The sequence below is a fragment of the Athene cunicularia genome (genome assembly GCF_003259725.1).
Source record: "Athene cunicularia isolate RWA chromosome 9 unlocalized genomic scaffold, athCun1 chr9_part2, whole genome shotgun sequence".
NCBI lineage: Eukaryota > Metazoa > Chordata > Aves > Strigiformes > Strigidae > Athene > Athene cunicularia.
In genome coordinates, this window is record NW_020799111.1 from 3,510,510 (window position 1) to 3,530,834 (window position 20,325).

At 43.1% G+C, this 20,325-nt stretch overlaps 1 protein-coding gene across 1 annotated transcript in view; it reads right to left on the bottom strand.

The window, feature by feature from the left end:
• Window positions 1-613: 613 nt before the first annotated feature.
• SAP130 (Sin3A associated protein 130) overlaps window positions 614-20,325 on the bottom strand; it is a 20,245-nt gene continuing 533 nt past the window's right edge. The window contains exons 2-20 of the mRNA XM_026855391.1: window positions 19,205-19,440; window positions 18,466-18,624; window positions 17,233-17,344; window positions 15,928-16,052; window positions 14,939-15,063; window positions 14,231-14,381; window positions 13,902-13,992; window positions 13,514-13,618; window positions 12,288-12,429; window positions 11,898-12,019; window positions 9,359-9,661; window positions 8,175-8,352; window positions 6,808-6,912; window positions 5,709-6,070; window positions 4,085-4,333; window positions 3,653-3,778; window positions 2,625-2,728; window positions 1,826-1,939; window positions 614-1,563 (exon numbers count right to left, since the gene is read on the bottom strand). Coding sequence (XP_026711192.1) covers window positions 1,405-1,563; window positions 1,826-1,939; window positions 2,625-2,728; window positions 3,653-3,778; window positions 4,085-4,333; window positions 5,709-6,070; window positions 6,808-6,912; window positions 8,175-8,352; window positions 9,359-9,661; window positions 11,898-12,019; window positions 12,288-12,429; window positions 13,514-13,618; window positions 13,902-13,992; window positions 14,231-14,381; window positions 14,939-15,063; window positions 15,928-16,052; window positions 17,233-17,344; window positions 18,466-18,624; window positions 19,205-19,440 — 3,068 coding nt within the window. The 3' untranslated portion in view covers window positions 614-1,404. The remainder of the gene's footprint in view (window positions 1,564-1,825; window positions 1,940-2,624; window positions 2,729-3,652; window positions 3,779-4,084; window positions 4,334-5,708; window positions 6,071-6,807; window positions 6,913-8,174; window positions 8,353-9,358; window positions 9,662-11,897; window positions 12,020-12,287; window positions 12,430-13,513; window positions 13,619-13,901; window positions 13,993-14,230; window positions 14,382-14,938; window positions 15,064-15,927; window positions 16,053-17,232; window positions 17,345-18,465; window positions 18,625-19,204; window positions 19,441-20,325) is intronic.

Sequence of the window (20,325 nt, forward strand, 5' to 3'; positions counted from 1 at the left end):
CTTTCTTCTAGCCAAGGAAATTAACAGGCAATTATCATAACTTTCCTATTACCAAAGTAGTATCATTATACTAGAATTGTGTCTTACAGTGGAAGTGTTTTTACTTTAAAAAGTAAAATCAAGGTAATATGAAAAAAATGAGACTGCTATCCAGATAAATCTGAAATAGGTTGTTTTTGCACGTGTTAAAAAGTGTGAATTGTACTTACTACCCTAGTTTAAAAAAAATCCAATGAGGAATTAAATGCCATTTTTTTCTAATCAAACTTCTGATAAAGTCAAGACAACAGCCCTATAACTGGATGAAGATTAAAAAAAATTATTCTTAAGGCTGAATTAGTTAATGAAACTGAAGCCTCCTGCTGAGGAGACTAAAAATTAACTGATTTGACAACCTTTCTGAAACATTAAGGTTACATGGCGTACAATCCATATTGCACCTTTAGGAGCTGAAATGTGAATGAAGTTATCCTTCCCTCTGCATCACAAGAGGCTGACTACTTTCCAGCATTCTGTTTCTTCTCCCCAAAATGCTTCTTTCAAGGCTTTATCTTGATTTTTGGTTTACAGGTTGAATGGTTTCACTAGTATAAAGGTATACAAACTGCTCACATACAAAAACCTCCAAGTCCTTTATTAATGTTTTCAGGATGTATGTGGTACATACAATTAACATTACACCAGCTACAGGAAGCCCTCTGTTGCAAGAGGTACTTCAAAACAAGTATCCCAGAGCACCAACATAGACACACACACACACACACACACACACAGACACTACAAAACCACTTTGAAATGATTTTCCCCCCCACTTTTTTCCTTTTTTTCAACTTGACAGCTAGGACTTCTGAGCCATTGGAGATTCTGAATGTGGCAGATCTCCTAGTGCAGTGGAACTGGTTTAAGAAGGCTACTTGAGACACTGGAAGGTCAGAAGAACAAGAACTGAATGGGGTAACTGAAAGCAGTGTCATTTTCACCACTGTGAAGCACGGCTACTGTCTGGGTCGATAGCTGTACGTCAGCCTCCTGGGGGCCCTGCAGAACCTCCTGTGTTACGAGTGCACACACACTGTGTGTACACTTACCCCTAAGCTGCGGAACAGAAGAGCACTGTCCACCACACACTGCATCACTAGATCCAATTAGTAGGCACTGACACATCAGGAGGGTTAAACAAAATGGGACTGAAAAGACTTTAAAAAGGGATGAGCCTGAGAGAAATCTTTGTTCATTATGACACATCTGTGACAATCCCTTCAGATCAACAGGCTTCACATGTCCATCTGTTCCCTAAACTCATCCTTTTTATTCAGATGCTCTGCTTAAAAATAAACCCAAACTACAAAAAGGTTCAGCTCCATTCTGTACACGTTCTCCATTTCCAGAGTCATTATTCTGGCTTTAGACCTTTTCCTTTCGCTTTAATTTGGACACTTTCTTGACAGTTCCATTCTTGTTTAGAAGCTTCAAAACACGATCCTTGTGATCCAAGACCTTTAGCATGGAGTCTCGAGCCTCATTGATCTGATCCATCACAAGTTTACACCTCTGCATATTCCCCTGAAATGAAACACCGTCGTCATTAAGAGCAGACTGTCTGGTCTAAGCAATCCCTGCACCTTTTCCTGATAAGACTTGTAACTGATGACACTGGAAACATAAGAAGTGTACCTATTGGATTTTTTGTGTGTTTTTTTTTGTTTGGTTGGCTGTTTGGGGTTTTTTGGTTTGTTTGTTTTTTTTTTTTTTTTAAAGCGCAGCAGGGTATTGTGTAATTAAGGGTAAAGCAGTTCTGCTGGGTTGAGAGGCCCCAGGCACCTACCTGTATCAGCTCATTGATTCGATGCAAGTCATCATCGGTCGCTGCCTTTTTCTTGGGAATGAGTCCCTCCTGCAGGGCAGTCAGTCTCTCATACACATCGTGCTCCAGGTTTGTCTAAAAGACATTAGCACTTCATGAGAAGGCTCACTGCTAGCCCAGCAAACAGTTGCCCACATTAAGAAAGCTACACAGATAAAATGATAATCCGTTCCCCTCTCAGCTGCTCATGTTAGTAATTCAGAAGATGGAGCCTCTAACATAGAGTGTGGCACTATCATTCTTACTAACATTCTATTTATAGGATTGCTCCACTTCTGAACAAACATGGATCCTAACCAGAACTGTTTCCCCTATTTCTCACAATACTATTCCAGGAATGCAGAGGTTTTGGGGAGTTTGGTGCTAGAATGCAGAGCACCTACCTCACCCCCAACCTGAAACAGAAGCATCCAGGAATGTGGATCAGTGCTGCCTCCTCAGATCAGCCGCACCATCCCAAACAGACGCTTCTTCAGACCTGTGCATCAGCAGGAGGGAGTTGCCAATTTTGATCATCTGTACAAAATACATCAGCTCTTATGTCTGGATCAAAATCAACACTCTAAGATTCCAAGCCACTTACGCCACATTCCTGAGAAAGGGGAAAGCACTCCCACTCCCTTTGGGCACTACACACCAGCTCCTTTATGGTATCCCAACGTCAGATGACCATGTACTGAGTTTGTAAAAACATCCTCCTGTCTTACACCACTCTGTGTTCCCCCACATCGTAGGAAGCTGGCAAGCCCCATTCACCTACCAGCTGTAGCAGCTGTGCCGCACAGAGATGGACCTTCCACCCTTGTGCACGACAGGATACACCCTTCTGATTGGCAATCTCCTGTAGCATAGCCTTCTTCTCTTCTGTCACCAGGAAATACAAAGACAGGTTAATTCAGGAGTTCCCCAGGCCTCTCGTCTCAAACAAAAACATTAACCCAAATCCTGGTCTCCATACATCCTAAGAAATTATAATGAGCAATGGCTGGATTCAGACAGGAAAATCACTACCCATCTGACAGGTATTTGACCACTGCTCTTGCTTATTAACAGGTTGTCCATATTGCCAGAAAAAAAAAAATATGAAAAATCACATTTTTATCACCATCTAAAGGATGTAGTGCTCAGCATTTCAAACATCCTGCATGAAAAAGTAAAAGGGCCATTCTTCACCACTGAAATACATATGTACCCCGTCCATGATGTATTTACAGTTGTGAAAACCCAATCTGCTTAAAACTTCTAAGGTATTAGCTAAAAAGCTTAAAAAATGGTATCTGATCTTTATTTTCCTCGTATTAGGAAAAAAACCCTCCTTTAAAAGCCCATTTGTTAGTTGACAAGACTAGTTATGCTAAATCTATAATGTTTTTGATTAAACTGGCAAGTTTGTTAGGTAGTAAGAAAATCGGAGAACTAAACTGTAGCGTATCACTGCAGCATGTCACTTCTTCAAAGATTACTTATAGTAAGTTTCCATACTGTACATGAATAGATTTCTCAATAACTGTATGACTTTTACAAAATTATAGTGAATTCTGTGTAGTGTCCTTCCCTTCTTTCCTACTTTATCTTGAGCATGGGAAGAGATCTAGGCAACATCCAGCTAATGCAAGTCATTAGCTCACTCGATCAACCCTTGTTTTCCAATTTGCAACCAAAACCTTTGTATGGGACTGTCTATCACCACCCACTAGCTAAGAACGCTCCTAGGACACCCTTCATGGGTACGCTGGGGTGGTTCATCCCAGACGAACAAAACTGTCAGACTACAAGAAGCAGACTGACCTTTTACCCGGACATCACTGTATCTCTGAAAGTGGTGGTAAGCAGCTTTCCAAGGATTGCGATAATGACGGAGCAACGTGATAGGCGGCCTTGGGCGCACAGGGACGTATCTTACACCTTCCTCATCTAGAAAAGGATCCAGGGAGAACTGTATTATTATAATTATGCAGGTGAAAGGAGATCAGTGTGACACAGTGCTTAGTGATCTTCTGTTGGGTGTTACCACCTCACACAAAAAGATGCTCTATGTTTTGAGGAAGGTCATTCTCCCTGAATATCACTATACAGAAAGTGCTGAGGAACAGATACTTGGATTCTGTATTATTTATATTTAGGAAGCAGAAGAATGACAAAGCACCTTCTCTGAGAAACAAAATGGGAGAGAAAATACAGACGCTTGAATATGAAAAGAGACATCAGAGATGACATTACCTATATACTCCTTTGGAGGAGACTTTCGCTTTTCTGCCTTCACCAGCAAACTTTTGGCAGTGGATTTCTCATCATCGGTGCTGTTTGTTTCCATCATATCCCCCTCCTCTGTGGAGATGACGTGCTGCTGCTTACGGGGTTTCTTCCTCGGGGAGGCACCAGGTGGCAAATCACTTGGAGGCATTGACAGGTTGTTGGCCAGCAATGCCAAAGATGGAGACACGGTGCTTGTAGTCAAAGGAGGGACTGCTGAGAGGAAGAAAAGAGGAGAATAGCCCAAGCCATTAGTGGTGTAAAGGTAACATACTAACACTGAACACTACCTCCAACAGTAGTTCCTGTTTCAGCGCACTGCGAGGAGCGTGAAGTGTATGAGAACGTCAGCTCTGTATGTGTAGTCAGCCAGATACTAAAACAGCAGCAATTGCTAGGACAAGTCTATACGCTAAGATCTTTAGTGTCTCATATACAAAAGCAGAAAAGAATGAAAGAAGAGACAATTGTCCCTTAGTTCCTTCATATTTAAAGCTTATGTTAGTTGGCCACAAGAAGGAATCCATGCTAGCATCTGTCTTGAGTTACAGTAAAAAAAGATACCCTTGTACGTACGCCAGCATGGGTCACAGTCAGTAAGAAGCAAGTCCCTTTCCTCTCGCAGAGTCACAGCGCTATCGGACCGGGACTGCAATATCCTCCCAAGAGTCTACTGCCAAGTCAGCAGCACTGCATCAGCAGGTTACTGCACACAAACCTCTGAGGTTGGGCAGTGGAGCAGCAGGTAGCTTGAGGGAACAGTCCTTGCCATTCGGAGGGAAAAAGCTCAACCAACTGTGACCCAGGTGCAGCAAGAAATTTCTGGGATGGGCTCTCTTGACAATTTGGCATACCCACAACTGCCCGTAAGAGACAAGAGCACCCTGAAGAGCCCAATGCTATCTGCCTGTGCTCCAGGGACACCTGTAGCAAGCAGCTTCTTCCATCACAGGATAATGTACAGCTTTAAGGAGAATGATAAAACCAACAACTAAAACAGAACTCAGACTTAGGAACGTAGGATGAATTCATATCATTTTGCCACAGTCCAGTGCCTGACAGGAGGTCCCTGAGGATCTGAATTTTACTGATCATGATAGCAGCTATGGCCAAGCTGGATAAGTAAGGCAATACAATGAATATTTTAAAAAGTTCTAGAGAAAAGTATCCATGAATCACAGCAGGGCCCTATGAAGTCTTACTCTGGTCACTAATTCTTCATATACAAGAAAGGCCCTTGGACCTGAACAGTAGGAATGTGAGAAAACTGAAACTGACTGAGCTGATCCATAATATATTGGTGCTGCTACTGAGTGTGTGCATTTTAAGCAAGGAACTCATGCGGACTCTTTGGAGTTGGACCATTTGAACATGAACAAAGCAGTCACAATAACAAGTGATTTAATGGGATATTAGGGAGAAGGCGAGGAAGAACTTTATGAGTAACAAAGGCATATGGGAAGCCTTTGACTAATGTTCTGTGCTACCACGAAAGAGATGTCTATCCTGCAAATGAAATGACATGTTGAAATCCTCCTAATTTCTCCACTCAACAACAAAAGCAGCTATCTGATGATTAACCACCACCTACCAGATACTGGTCGCATGATGTCCATAGGCTCCACTTCCTCTTTGATTTTTATCTCTGGTACTGCAGGACCCAGCACTGCTGACAGGGCACCGCTCATGGTTGATGGAGGAGCGGGTGCTGCCACAATTGCGGTAGAAGTTGGTGGAGCAGCCGGGACAGCTCCTGGAATGGTGGACAGCGCTGCTGCAGGCTGCGAAGTGGGACTGGCCGCTGCGATGATTGTTGGAATGGCAGAGGGGGGCTGCTGGGAAGTAGGGGGAACTGCAATGGTGGGTTGCTCGCCGCCTTGGTTAGACACAGCCTCCATAGACACAGTGACCGGAGTGGCCATGGACACATGAATTTCAGGTTTTGGCTTGGCACTGTAATGTAAAAAAAGCAAAACAAACTGAAGTTAACTGCGGCTCAGTCATGGCCACCTAGCACAAAATGAACAAACCAAGCGGGGCTCAGACCATCCAGTTTTTCCTGCATCCACAAGTAACACCTGGCTCAGTAATGCCTTTAATAACAGGAGACACCTGTCACCACAGCTACATATTCTCCTCCACTCCCTTTCTAATCCTTTGTATGTATCATAGATGCTATTTTCTTCCACTCACCCTAACAAGCAAATCTCATGACTAATTCCAGGTAACTTGTAAAAGGATGAAGACAGTTTCAGAATACAGACAAGCGGAACTTTTAACCAAAGCTGTACTGGCCCCCATTTCCCTCATGTGAGAGCAAGAGCTCCCACCGTGGCTGATAGTTATAAAACAATAAACTGTAAATCCACTGAAATCCAATGAAGCAAGATAGAAGCTCCATTTATCTTTCTTTAGCATTATTTCCAAGTGGTGTAGAAAAAAGTTGAGGCCTATCCTTTACCACAGCAGAGGGTTTTTTGTTTCTGTGAAAGCTCATAAACCATGTCTTTTAAAAGGCTACTGCCTCAGCTTCACAACAGCAAAGCTAGTCCAGTTTGTTAAGTCATTACACTGACAAATTCAAAACAGATTAAGTTTCCCCAAAAGAAAGCACTCTGAATGCCAAAGAATACAAATCAAACAAATATAATGAAACTATTATGATGCAGTTTTTTTTCCTAAAGTCTTACCCAGCAGGCCTTGGTGATCCAGATGTGCTTCGCATAGTACTCTCGACACGTGTGCTAGCTACTTCAGGTGGCTGAGGGGGAATTAAGCTTTTCCGGACTGCCAGCCTGTGAGAGAGACAAACAGATCTAACAACTTCCCTGATGCAAAGACAAATACCACTGAGAGCAAAGGAATCAACCCTCTCTTGCCCAAACCAGAGTAGGAGTTACAGCTGTACCACTGTGCTCTGTCTTCAGTATAACTGATTAACTACAGGAAGAGTCTCATTTTACTTTTCAAATTAGATGTTTTACCTTCTTTAAAGATAAAAGATTAGTTGCTTCAGCCTAGTCTCACTCCCATTTGGGGCTTCTCCAAGACTGACAGCTTTACTTTTATCCTGCCAGACAGAGCATCCTACTGAGACTGCCAGGCTCCAATACTGGACAAAGGGAGGTCTGGTCATGCCACCGTCCTAAGCTATTTCAAGACTGAGCAAGTCACCTGGAACTAAACAGTGCTCAGACAGGCATCTGCTTCATTTAGTTGGACTACACTGTGTCAAAGCCTGACTCCAAGACCTCAAGCCCTAAATGTGGATGTCAGGCAGCACAGGGCTGAACGCAGAAAAGTATTTTAGAGACTATTCAGTCTCTTGTGGAGCTGAAAGTCGAATTGTCCAAAATAATCAACCTCTCAAATGGAAACATTCTTGAGTGATCTACCTCTGCTGCTTTAATTTCTTCTTCAGTTTTACAGCCTGAAGTTTCTCTGCCTTAATAAAAGCTTTCCACCCAAATAAAAAAACGTATGCAATTTTAGTCTCATAGAACACATCAGTTCCAAATGTTTTCAGTCATTAGTTGGGAGGAAATGCATTGTTAATTCTAAAGCTGTCTTTTGCCTCTTTATTAAGGTATTTAAAATTAGACAGACAACATAAAATATTTTAAGAGTTTAAGTTACTCCCTCCCTTTTTCCTAATCAGATTTCACAGCAGGGTACTAATCCTATCCTTTCTAGTCATCCACATATTCTTCCAAGAAAAGCACTGAAGACAAAGCACAGAATTCTAATTTTAGTAGATTATGAACTCTTTGTTTTCATAACACTAAGCAAGAAAGCCTCAAATCCACTTTCCCCCAAAAGGTCATTTTCAAGAGCTAGAGACAAACTCTCCTTTTTCTCATTTTATTGCTGACAGTAAGAGAAAACTCTATCCTACCCTGGGGGAGGAAAAGAAGTGTGTTTCACAGATCAGCAGGTTACTCATAACCACTGCTGACTGAATAATGTGCTAGAACTTTTTATCTCCACTGAAATGATTTCATTTAGCTGGGCTAGATTGCCCAAGTGTCATTCATGTGTCATCTTCAGTTCTACTCACCCATCTGTGGTTGGTTTCTTTCGGAGGATGCTTGGGCGCGGGGAAGAGCCCTGGGCTGGTGCACTGGCACTGGCACTCTGGCTATGGGTTTGCACAACTGTAGTTGCTGCAGAAGCTGTGTTGAATGTGTTGCTAATAGGATTGGCTACAATGGTGGCTCCATCTGCCAAGACTACTGCTGGGAAGGATGGACATTGACACAGCAGAGAAAAGAATAGATACAGAGAAGAAAAATTGGCAGTTACTTAAAGAAATCTGATGACAAAGGAGGCGTTTACAGAGCACATGTTGTCCATGCTCTCTTCTGACTTCCTCAGTCTTCACCTGCAGTGCTTTCAGACTGTTCTGTAAGCAGCACCTCGATACAAGCAATCTGATCACTGAACCTTCTGCAGGGAAGATGGAAACCATCTCCTGCCTAACAACTGCTGCTAGGGAAATAATCACTTCCAGAAGAAAGGGAAAACACAGAAATTGCTAGGGAGATCACCAACACAACTGGGTCAACAGAGTAACACTCCTGGTAGAGTCTACGTGGCAATACATGCCACTTGTAAGGAAGCACCATCAGCTGTGTTTATGTTCTGACCTTCTGCCAAAGCCTGTTTGGCCAACTGACTGAAGCAGAGCATTTAGACAGCCAGGAGGTCACCACACAGTATGTCTGCCAGCTCTGCAACAGCACATTCTCTTGGATACCACATCCCATTTCTTCAGCAAGTTGGTGGGGCTTCATCAGACCAATCATTTTTTAATGAAACATGGTTTCTATCACAGTCCAAGATCAGGTTACCAATGGCCATATTTTAACTGCTACAGTGATTTAATGTATAGCTGGAGCGGTTTGGAGAACACCATTTACTTGTAAATGACTTTTCCCACGACGCCTTATGGAAGAGACTTGTTTAAACTCAGGCACTACCAGTCTTTTCCACTGAAGTAACCTATTCAAGGCTACCCACACACTCCACCCGGTACACTCAGGAAAAGTAAATTAAGAAAGAGGTAAAAAATATTTTGCTGGGAGAAGTCGTGTACGACTGTATTTAGCGTCTACTACAGGAGCACAGAGGCAGTAACAGGCTCGTGAGTCAAAGGAAAAACGTGAGCCTAATGCGGAGGAGAGCGGCTGGGCTGGGCTGGGCTGCCTAGGCCGAGGCAGGGACTTGGCTGGTTGCTCTTACCTGAAGTCTTGGTGTCAGCTGGCGGCTGCTGGGCCCCAATTGGTGCGGGCTGCAGCCCCTGCGCGCCAATCGGCGCCGCGGGGTGGAGCCCCTGCGCCCCGATTGGTGCGGGCTGGATGCCCTGCGCGCCGATTGGCGCGGGCTGGATGCCCTGCGCGCTGATGGGCGCCGGCTGGATGCCCTGGATGTGACGGGCGTGAGAGGCGTCCACGGTCATCAGCTGCATGGGGTTGAGGTGGACGGTGGAGGCCACGCCCACGCCGGTCTGCGCCGTGATGGCCGAGTTGGGCGCCTGGGCTGAAACTGGGAGCAGCAACAGACACCTCGTCACGCCCGCCCAGCACCTCTCCCCCAAACCCTGACTTTCAAAAGCTATTCTGCTTTGAGAAATTAACGACTGCTTGTTGCAGTAGTAAATGTGGGAGTGGAGGGGACAGGTTGCCTGCCAGAAGAGTTAAGCTTTACTGTTTATTTCCATTCCAGTTTCTACTTCTAATTGCAACAAAAGAGAAAAGATCAAGTTTAACTCTACTTTTAGACTCTAGTTACCCTTCTGTACCCAGCTTCCAGTCTCAGAAAGCCATGCACTATTTTTGCTATCTTATTTTACAATGTTTGAAAGTACTAATACTTGGCATTTTCCCTGCTAAAAAACCAAAAAAACTCAGCAGCCTAAGCCATTTCTTTTCAAAAGACTGTCTTTCCACAGAGCTTATCATTACATCAATTAAAAGACTCCAAACCTTGGACTGTACAAAAGCAAGCAGAGAAAGTGAAGACTCAAGTGTAAGCACCTTAAAACTGGGCTCACTTCCCTATCCCCTTTCCCCAGCCACATAATCATTGAAAAGTTTTCCTTAGTGCAAGTGCACAAACTGTTCTAAGTTGAGCATAATCTTCTCTGGCTCAGAACAGGGCTTGTAATTAGAGGCTGGATCCCACAGCTCAAATGAACACAAAATCTTTTTGTGGCAGAACAATGTTGCCAATGAAGCACCTGCTCTGAGAACTCCAATGCATTCATTTGAATTTACAGCTGTAAGCAACTACGTTTCCATCTTTTCAGATCCCCTATGGGGCACACCATGCATGTCCCAGGCAGCACTTAAATACTGTTAGACTACCTGCAGTTCTGGATCTCCAGCTTTCCGGTCTTTACAGAACAATAGCATGATTTCTGCAGCCATACACAGAATGCAAGTGTAAACTTGCCAACAATGGACTTGTTTGCTAACAATGGAGAGCCCTCTCATCGCGGAACAAGCTCTTTTTGTCATTGTCACAGGGTTTCGATCAAGTTCTTGTGCTGACAAGACACTCTAAAAACAGCTGTCAAAAACCTGAAATCCATCACCAGGTCCCTGAAAATGGCCTCTGTATAAAGTATGGCATGTTAATTCTTTTAGTGGAACACCTTATGCTGCAGAACTTTGTATGCAACAAAGTCCTTTAGGGAAGCTATATAAAACACAACTACCATTTGGAAAGTCAAAGCCAGCATTTTTCCTCAAAATTCTTCATTAATTCTCCTTATCTCAATGATATTCTAAAAAAGTCTCCTCTTCACTTTTATCTAAGCCCTCACCCGGCTGTGTTCAGCACAGGTGTGTGTCCCTCCTGATACCGTGAATCCTCTGCTTTGAGTTGTCACCAGTTACTGCCATAATTTATACCTTCAAGTGATGCTTCAAGTCAATTTAACAAGCAAAACATCTCTGTCAGTGAGCTCCTGCTGAAGAACCTACGTCTGCTTTTCTAAAAATCAGCACTAGCCTACCATCACCCACCTGGGTTACCAAAACTGGAACCCCTATCAGTCTGCAACCATGTTCTGTCAGGGGCTCTGTAACCCCCTCAACCACAGCTGCCAACAGCAAGTATCACCACTCACCTGCACATTCTCCTTTAAAACCTTCACCCAAAGTGCAGGAAAGTGCAAAACAAGCTCCCCTGTCCCTTTTGAGAGGGATATCCTGAAGCCCACCTCAAAGCCTGACACAGCTTACAACTGGGGTTGACTATTTACGTATGGCTTTTTGACTGCAGATTACTGCAACAGTTCAAACACACTCATTGCTCCATTTTTTTAAAATGGAACGCTAATGCAAAAGTATGCAATGCAGTTTATTTTTTCCATTTTTGGTTCAGGTTTCTCTCTCAAATTGTACACTCATGTGGAAAGAGATTAAAAATGGCTTGTCACAACACCAGGGAACAAAGATGCCTCAAAGAGCTGGTTTGGTTTGAAGAAGCTGAACTGTTTTGATTTGTAGAATGAAAAGCTTACTTAGAGAGATGCAAACCCTTGGATATCAAATGTGAAACTCCCAAGAAACTATTAGCTGTACAGCAGGCCTCTGAAGTAGTTCAATAACCCCTGCCCATAGGTTTTCCCCTCAGCCAAGTTGTCAAAGACTTTTTGTGACAAGCTGTCTGAATCCAGCATAAAAGCCTCTGGGCTTCTGCCATCACTATGGCTCATATGTAAGCTACAACTGAACAAAGCATCCAAGTCAGCCTGTCCCAAAGCTGGTCTTACCTGGATACTGGCGAATGGTCGACACGGAGCTGGTGATGGGGGTATAGGTGTGTGCAGTCAGGGGATAGGCAGAGGGTGGGTACGTTGGTAAGAAATACTGGAACTGGACAGGCACCGACTGCCTACAGGCATCAAAGAGAGCAAGTATTACACACAACAGTTCAACAGTTCATCTTCAACCCCTGCCTTTGGACCACCCCTGAGTGTTGCGATCTCATCCGTCATAAACTACCAAGTATCTCAACTATCATGACTAATTCAAAACTACAAAATCCCCCCTCCACTAGGTTTTTAAACACATTATTTCCAGCATATCAGAACTTAGAAAATCAGCAAGGCACTCAAAACCTACTCACACACACTCTCATCACAGAGCCGTTATTTCCCCACCTGTTGTCATTTCTGGTTTCCATTGCTACTGGGTTTGGAGACGCCCGGTGACTAGAGAGGGGTATGAGGTTACTCCTCTCTGCTGTGTAATCAGACTGGATCCGGGGAGAAGTATGTGTGATTTGCTGAGGAACCACTTTAGCTGCATAAAGACAAACATGTAATCAGTTGACAGTCAAAGAAAAAGTTGGTAAACACTGCAAAAGCAAGATTAATTCTCCTGGAAAAAACCTCAATGCTACTCCCTTTACATTCAAACCAAAAAACCCCGCTCCATCCCCAGATGATTTCCTATCCACACTGATGACAGGTTTCCTCAACAGGCAGAAAGAACAAGGGAAGTGAAGCATTTTTCATCAATTTTTATTGATGAAAGGGTAGATACTAGAAATGTGTATTTAAATTATATTTGCTAACAGAGTAAATTACTCCACTGCTCAAATGAGGGGTTTGTTGGGGTTTTTTTGTTAGAAACAGCCCAATCCATTCCGCTGCCACAAACTTATTTATCCAGGTTTTCAAAGTAGAATTTGACAGAGATCAAGATAAACAAGATCAAGGCAGACAAGTATACACAGACAGAGGCAAACAAAAGAAAGGGAACACCTACAAAAGCTTTACAAGAAACACAGATGCATGAAGATATATAACTTTACTCCTTGGAAATTTATGGTAGGGAAAGACATTACAAGATCTCAAAAGAACAAGAAAGAGGTCAGCAGGAAATTAGAGATGAACAGAAAGAAATTTATGCGTTTCTGTTGGAAACATCTCCGGCAGATTCCAGGCAAATAAAATCCCCACCTTTAGACATTAGTGTTTTAAATCCAAATTAACACACTAATCAAATTCGACCAAGCTACACTTAAATGCCCCAAGAAACACAGGAAATAACAAAATCAACTATAAAAGCCATATTCTATCACCAAGCAGTTACAACTTCTAGTATATACAACGCAGGTTCTGAAATGCCAAAAGGTCCAAGTTTGTCTAAAAATTCAATTAAGTTAATGAGACATTTTATTACTTACTCCTCCTAGAACATCTATTTCTTCCTGTTATTAAAAAAAGTTATGCCACAGCAGACCTGTTAATTGGTTTCTCCCAGCTTGACCTGCTTTTCTTCCCCTCCTTAATTTGCTAACGTGAACAAACACTGCTACCATAAACAAAAAAAAAAAAGAATCGAAGCATCAGTTACTCTTCTTAAAACTGAAATCACTCACCAACTGGGATGTTTGAGGTGGTGACAGCTGTAGCATGGGAAGAATGGGAGGGCATTGTCATGGTGACAATGGTACTTGTAGGCGCTTGGGTGTGAGACACAGAACCTAAAGAAAAAAAAAAACACACACATACAAAATCTTTCTAAGGAGCCCTATCACACTGATATGTCTATATCCAAACAAAGAGGGGTAAAAACCCAAACACAGACAACCTCCCTGAAGAACCCAGTAATTTCTTTTCTGAAGTCTGCTCATGCACTTCCAAATGTAGTCTTTACCATAAATCAAGAACTCCTCAGAAGTAATCAGGTTCCATCTCCAAGGAGGAGAAAAACAACAAAAAGCAACAATGAAAACCACTCCTCACAACAGTATTATGAATACTCACCGGCTGTGGTTGCTGAAGCAATGGTATTGGTTGCCAAAATAGGTGCCACTGTTGCCGCTGCCACTGGAGTACCAGTACTGAAAATGGTTTTCTATGAAAAGAAAAAGCAAACGTCCAAGTTAAAAGATACTGTTAAAATATATCAAGTTAAAATATAGCTTAGTATGGAATCATGTTGCATTGACCGGAAAGAACGTGAATTTCTAACCTAACATGAACTCTTTTCCCAATTTTAATCTTAGCCCTCAAGTTCTAAACAAAAGAGATGTCTAGAAGCAGCAAGAGTTGGTTGGGTTTTTTGTGGTGGTTTTTTCCTTCTTGCAGTTTACCTGAGCCATGGTGTGGAGCTGTGGCTTCTGTGTTCCTATAGCTGGGTGAGATGGTAGTGTAATCCGAGTAGCCGTATCCCTCGGCTGGGCAGGCCGTTGAATGCTAATAGCTGCAGAAGGTGGGTGCTGCTGGATAGACAGGGTGGGTCGACTGGAGAGAAAGAAAAATAATCATGAAGATAACCCTGTGGATACTAAATATGAAAGATATAACACAGGGACACACATCAGGCCTTGGTCTCCTCCCTCCTCTGTGAAAGGAACACTGCTGTCAAGTACATGGTGAAGCAGTGCAAGAAATTTGAACTACACTGTTCTGTCCCCATCTGCCCTTCGTAGCCAAGTACGAGGGCAGACTTCTCAATAAGTCCTACCAGTCCATAAAAGAGACTTTCTGTCAGGGATGCCTTTTCAAGTGCCTTTTCAACAGCCACAAGTTCCTCCAACAGAAACTCTGCTTTCCAGGAAGCAGGAGTTCAAAACTGATTCATTAAGGTCTTTCCTTCTCAGAACACAGAGCAACAGTTCATGTTTATAGTAACTGTTATTCATAGAATTGAAAGTATTTGCACTGTGCAAGCATATAATATTTTTGTAGTACACCACCCCAGAGCAGATAATCCTCTAGGTGTAGATGATTAACACATTGTTGCCCCTGCCTGCGGCCTCTGTAAAGTCAGAGCACTGTAGATTTCAGAGTGTCTTTACCTGAGGGTGGACTCTGTAGCATGTGCTGCTGTTGTGGTTATAACAGGGGACTGAGCTCTTGTGGCCGAGACAGTTGCCACCACAGCAGGAGGAATAGTGCTTGAAGTTGTCACAGGAGGACGAGACTATAAAAAACAATCAAAGAGACACATTTAGAAAAGAAATTCTGCTGTTCAGAGAATAACTAGGAATTGCTTAGTTAAAAGTGGTTTTCCTACATCTTGTCACTAAGTTTTAGCATTCTAAGATATTTTCAGTCCTCCTGAATTGACCTGCAAGCTCCTATGCAGATCTGTCCTGGTCTTCAAAGCATGTACAATCAGTACCATAGGAACTGGTAACCAACAAAGTTAACAAGACCAGATCCCTTGAAGGTCTTTAGGAAAAAAAAACAAAGGTCAGTTCCCTTCAGAATGAAAAGAAACCCTGATCCAAGTATATACAGGAAGTCAGAGGTGATTACAGCAGGATCCTAACTGAAAACACAAAGTAAAGATGTTTAACCCTTTATCCTAACACTGAACACTAACACTATTGTAGGGAGATGATATCTACAACCTCCTCCTTGTATGTGCACACAATCTGAGATACACAGAAGCATATTAAAATGAAATTTTAAAAAATTCTGCGTCAATATATATATTTGAGAATAAATCTTCATAAGCATATTGCACCAGACTTTTTCCGACTTTAAAACTTGAGTACCTCTGAACTAAATCCTCTTCCCAGATTCTAATAACTTTGGAGACAGTTAAAAAACCCCCAATTTCTGGCACCAATTCTACAAAGGAAATAAAACCACAGGACTAACACAGCTATTTCACTACTTGCTATTAGAAACTGGTACCCAAGAAACAGAACTGGATGAGAGCTGACAGTAGCCTTGGCCCAGTGAACATGCAATTCCAGGTTATACATTACAATTAAGTGCCAGGAAGAATTTGGAGATGGTGGTCAGCGTTCTGCAGAGCTGCCTGGCTGCTACCTGCCTGGATTGGCTGATGAATGATGTGTTGAACCGCTGGCTGAGCTGTAGCTGCATTTGGCAACTGTGAAGCTGGTCTCAGGACTGTAGTTACTTTAGAACTGGACATCACTGCAGCAGCCGCTGCACCTGGGAAGCAAACCAAGTGTGTTAAAATACTGTGCACCCAAATGGCTCCATTGTGACTGCAGAGACAGGCTCTGACGTTAGCTGGTACGTATTCCAGCTTTAATGTATCTCACGAGTATGTCAGCTCAGGTGACGCTGGTCTAAAAGCAAGGCTTGCAAATATATAGGAAGTTCACAAAAGGGTGTGGGGAAGGGTAGGTATTTTACTAAATTAATTGACTCAATTGATACTTCTTGCTCCCCTATAATAACCTTATATTGCAAATTCAAGCTTATTCTATTCCAAGCCACGGAACTCAGTAGAAATAATTCAGTTTGATTACTGAAGTAATGTGTAAATAAGTCACCTGACAGCACAGCAATCTCACCGCACCTGATAAAGTTCAGAAGAAAAATACACATGCAGTAGAAGAAAACCCAAAACAACAAAAACATAATCTTTTAAACCTGCAATTTGATTAATTTGTCTACTGCTTGCTGTCTCCTGATCATAAGAAATCACTGCAGAAGGCTAATAGCCTTGAAATCCTTTGATGGACTAGACTGCGTAGCTTCTGTAGATGTACATAATTGAAATTACTACTTTTGAAAGTAAAACTGCATTCAGAAATCAGACAGACTGTACTGAACGTAGGGCTTCTTTAAAAGGGGCTGATCTCCTGTTTTGTAAGCTGTAGCAACCAAAACCCTGGTAGTCAAGAGCCTGTAGTTATCACTAGCATTTAACTCAAGGGTAAATGCAAATGCACACCAGAGGATGCATTAGCATGCACAAAAATGCACGAGCGATCCTGTGACAGGTGGGTACAAGAATACACCTCACAACTGCTCAGCTGAGCAAGGTTTGCAGCCAAGAACATCTATGACATTTTACAGGACAGGTCGGTCTATACCAGTGTAATTTTTCTTGAAAGTGTTCACTGTTTTAACAGCACAGAACTAGAGGAACAGATATGCTGGTATCTGCCAGCATTTTATACACTGTGACACAGTCCTGCCCTAAAGGGCTGAAGGCAACATAATTCTTAAAATGCCAGCAGTCACCTATTTATGCTAGCAGTTTTAACAGCTGAAATATTAGCTGTGTTAGCAGTGAGGAGAATTTCAGAGGTGAAGGCTAGATGCAGCTCCCCTGAGAGGCTGTGAACAGAAGGCAGGGATAGCACAGCTGCATCTTTACCTCGGGGTAGGTGAGAAGCTCCGATGTGTAGCGGAGGCCCAGGAGCACTACTTCTGATGATAGACATCTGCACATTGGTAGCCATGATATGATGCAAGTTACTAGGATGCCCCTACAGAGTTAAAGAAATAAAATCCAAAATAAACTATGAGCTGTGTCAACAAAAATTAACAGCCACATTATTAGTGTATCTAAGTCCCAAAGACAGAAAGAGATTCTATAAAAATACTTGGTGTACAAACATTGCATGCATTACATGTTGAATGTAGAAAGAGGCAGAGTTTCTACAGGATAAAGTTACAGAGCCTGGTGACATAATGTGTGGAAGATGTGAACACTGATCTGTTTCCCTGATCTATTTTTCTGGTTGGTACATGGGCGACAGTCAGCCAGCAGTCACCCACACATCAACCACAGAGACCGGCCTTCTGCTATCTGCGACATTTAAGGCACAGGTTCATACCACCTCTCCAGTAAACTCAACAGAATGGTGGGAACCTGGCAAACGCTGCAACAAGCTAATTCCATTTTCTTGTAATTCTGGACTTCCCAGGGATATTAATAAAGATAAAAATCCACTGCAGCTGCTGCACATCCTTTGCCAGCCTAACTCAAATCCCCCTAAAGGCAATTTATATCAAAACCCTGAGACTTCAGAGTGATGGCAAAGTGTTTCAAATCACAAGGACTAGCTCCGAAGTCAAAGTTAGAGGGGGAAAAAAAAAAAAATTCTAAAGCATTATCTGCACTCCTCCCCTCAAATTTTGTCACTAGAGGTTTAATAAGAATACACTACAAAACCATGACCTGTTTACCAGTTTCTTCTAATCTGCTCCCAGGAGAGCTAAACACTGTGGTGATGAATCCCAGCAGTGTGGCTACACTAGGAATTCTCCAAATGATACTGAAACAGCAGGAGCTTTTAAGGAAAGACTCAGCTGCATAGCAGCTTTTGGATATGGGTCTGCTATCACAGCCTCACTGTGCTACGTCAGTTGGATGATTACAACAAATCAGCAGCTTTCTAAAGAGCTAGTGACAACTGAGTCTGAGGTTTAATGCTCTAAGCAGAACCAATCCAACAACCAGTGGCCACTGAATGCAGAAGCCTGCTATCTCCACCTCCCCTTCTGCTGCAAGAGCCTACCTCAGCTGTACCAATATTAGTATTGATCTGACCATGCAGTGAGCTGGAACAGGAAAAAACCCAAAAGACAACAAAAAAAATCAGACCTGCTGCCCACTGATCGTTGCCACGGGAATTGTTGGAGCTTGTGGTATGTTGCTTTCCATGGTCACAGTAACTTGCCCAGGAACCTTCGTGGGAGCCGAGAGAGTAGAGGGTGGGGCAGGAGCAATGGGCCGACTGGGCATGGTGGGCTTCAAGGGAGGCTACAAGAAATACAAAGACAGAAACGTTGGCAACTGCAAATGAGGCTCAGTGTTGAAGCAGAAATAATTGGGGGGGGTGGGTGGGTGTCAAAGCCTGGAGAGAAAGTCAAGGATAAGTATGGCTAAGTATCTGGAAAAGAAAGATATAGGCCATTTTCATTTATGACAAAAAAGGATATCTTTTGTACTGGAAATATGCAGTTTCTATCTAACATAGAGCATGAGTCACAAGTGGATTTGTTAGGACTACAGTATTTCCCTACAGACACTAGGCATTAACAGTTAATTTGTTATCCTCATCCATTCCTGCAGCAAAAAGGGAAGATTTCAGAAACTGATTGAAATCACTCTTAAAATACAAATAAAAAACACCCCCCTCAGAAATAATACTGTGATAATATGAAGTCCTCGGCATATCATACAAAACAGCTAAGCACACAAGGCAGCATACAGTTAGTAAAAGCATGCAAGGAAAGCTTAAGAAACAGAAGCAGGGAAACCTTTGGTGTAATTTATTTTTGCTCAACTCCTTAACTTGCAGTATGTATTTTTTCCCCTATGAATCGAACCTCCTCATTACCTTCATAAGTCCGTCTGAAAAGGAAAGTGGGACAGCTGGAGTCAAATGTGCTGGTGGTGCTGTCACTGTCACTGGTGCACCAGACTGGACAGGGTGGTGCTGCGTCAACATCTGAACCTGTGGATATGGCCGAACCACCACTGGTTCCTGCTTTTCTTCTCGAGGTTGTATAGAGCTGCCAGGGCCAATGTGTTCTCTAGGAGCAACTTCTGAGTCGCGACTAGATTCATCACTCACTAGCAAAAAAAAGAAAAAGGGAACTCTGAGGAAAAAGGTAAAAAAGGTTAACAAGTTCTTATTGGTGACCCACTAGGTGAGAGATGTCACATCAGAAACAGTCTAAAGAAAAGAAATTCACTCTTACAGTGAATCTTACACTTAAACATATTCCAGTGTTGAAAACGCTAGGAACTCTGGCACTGCTTCTGCTGGTTCCCCTCAGAACTGACAGGCCTTGTCATGCCAGTCAACCTGGGGTCATCTCTGAGAAGCCCATCTAAACACCTTCTTCAAACAGAGACTTATTTTTCTTTAAAGTGAAAAATACATAATTATGTAGGTAACTGCCATAAAGTCCTGCATCAAATAGGCACTATTATAATTTAATGCATTATGTATCTGAAGATCAAGCTAGAAAACAAGTATAAACCCCGCTAAAATGAAGCTGATCCCCTCAACCACCTCTGCTAGCCTGCTGAAACCTGTCATCTTGGCAAGGGCAGCAGTAACTAGAATCAGGGCTCCCACCTCATTTTCAGCTACATGAGATGTTCCCATGTTCACTCATCGATGCTTCTGCCAAAAATACGCAGAAGATCTGCTGAGGGGCACAGGCAGCTGGAGCAAACACGCTTAAAAGGAGAAAAGGAGCAACTCTGCCCTGACGTCGCTTTTCAGAGTCAGCAACTAAATTTATTTTCACGTTGTTCCTACCACTCGTGACCGAAGCAGCTTTCCGGCTGGCTGCCACGCGCCCGCGGGGTCGCCCCGCTCCTCCCACCCAGCGCCCCCGGTGCGACTCCCATCCCCGCACACCGCCTGGGACCGCCGGAGAACCCGGGGACGGACACACACCAGGGGGAGGGACCCCGGGATCACCCCCCGCCCCCGGAGCCGGCAGC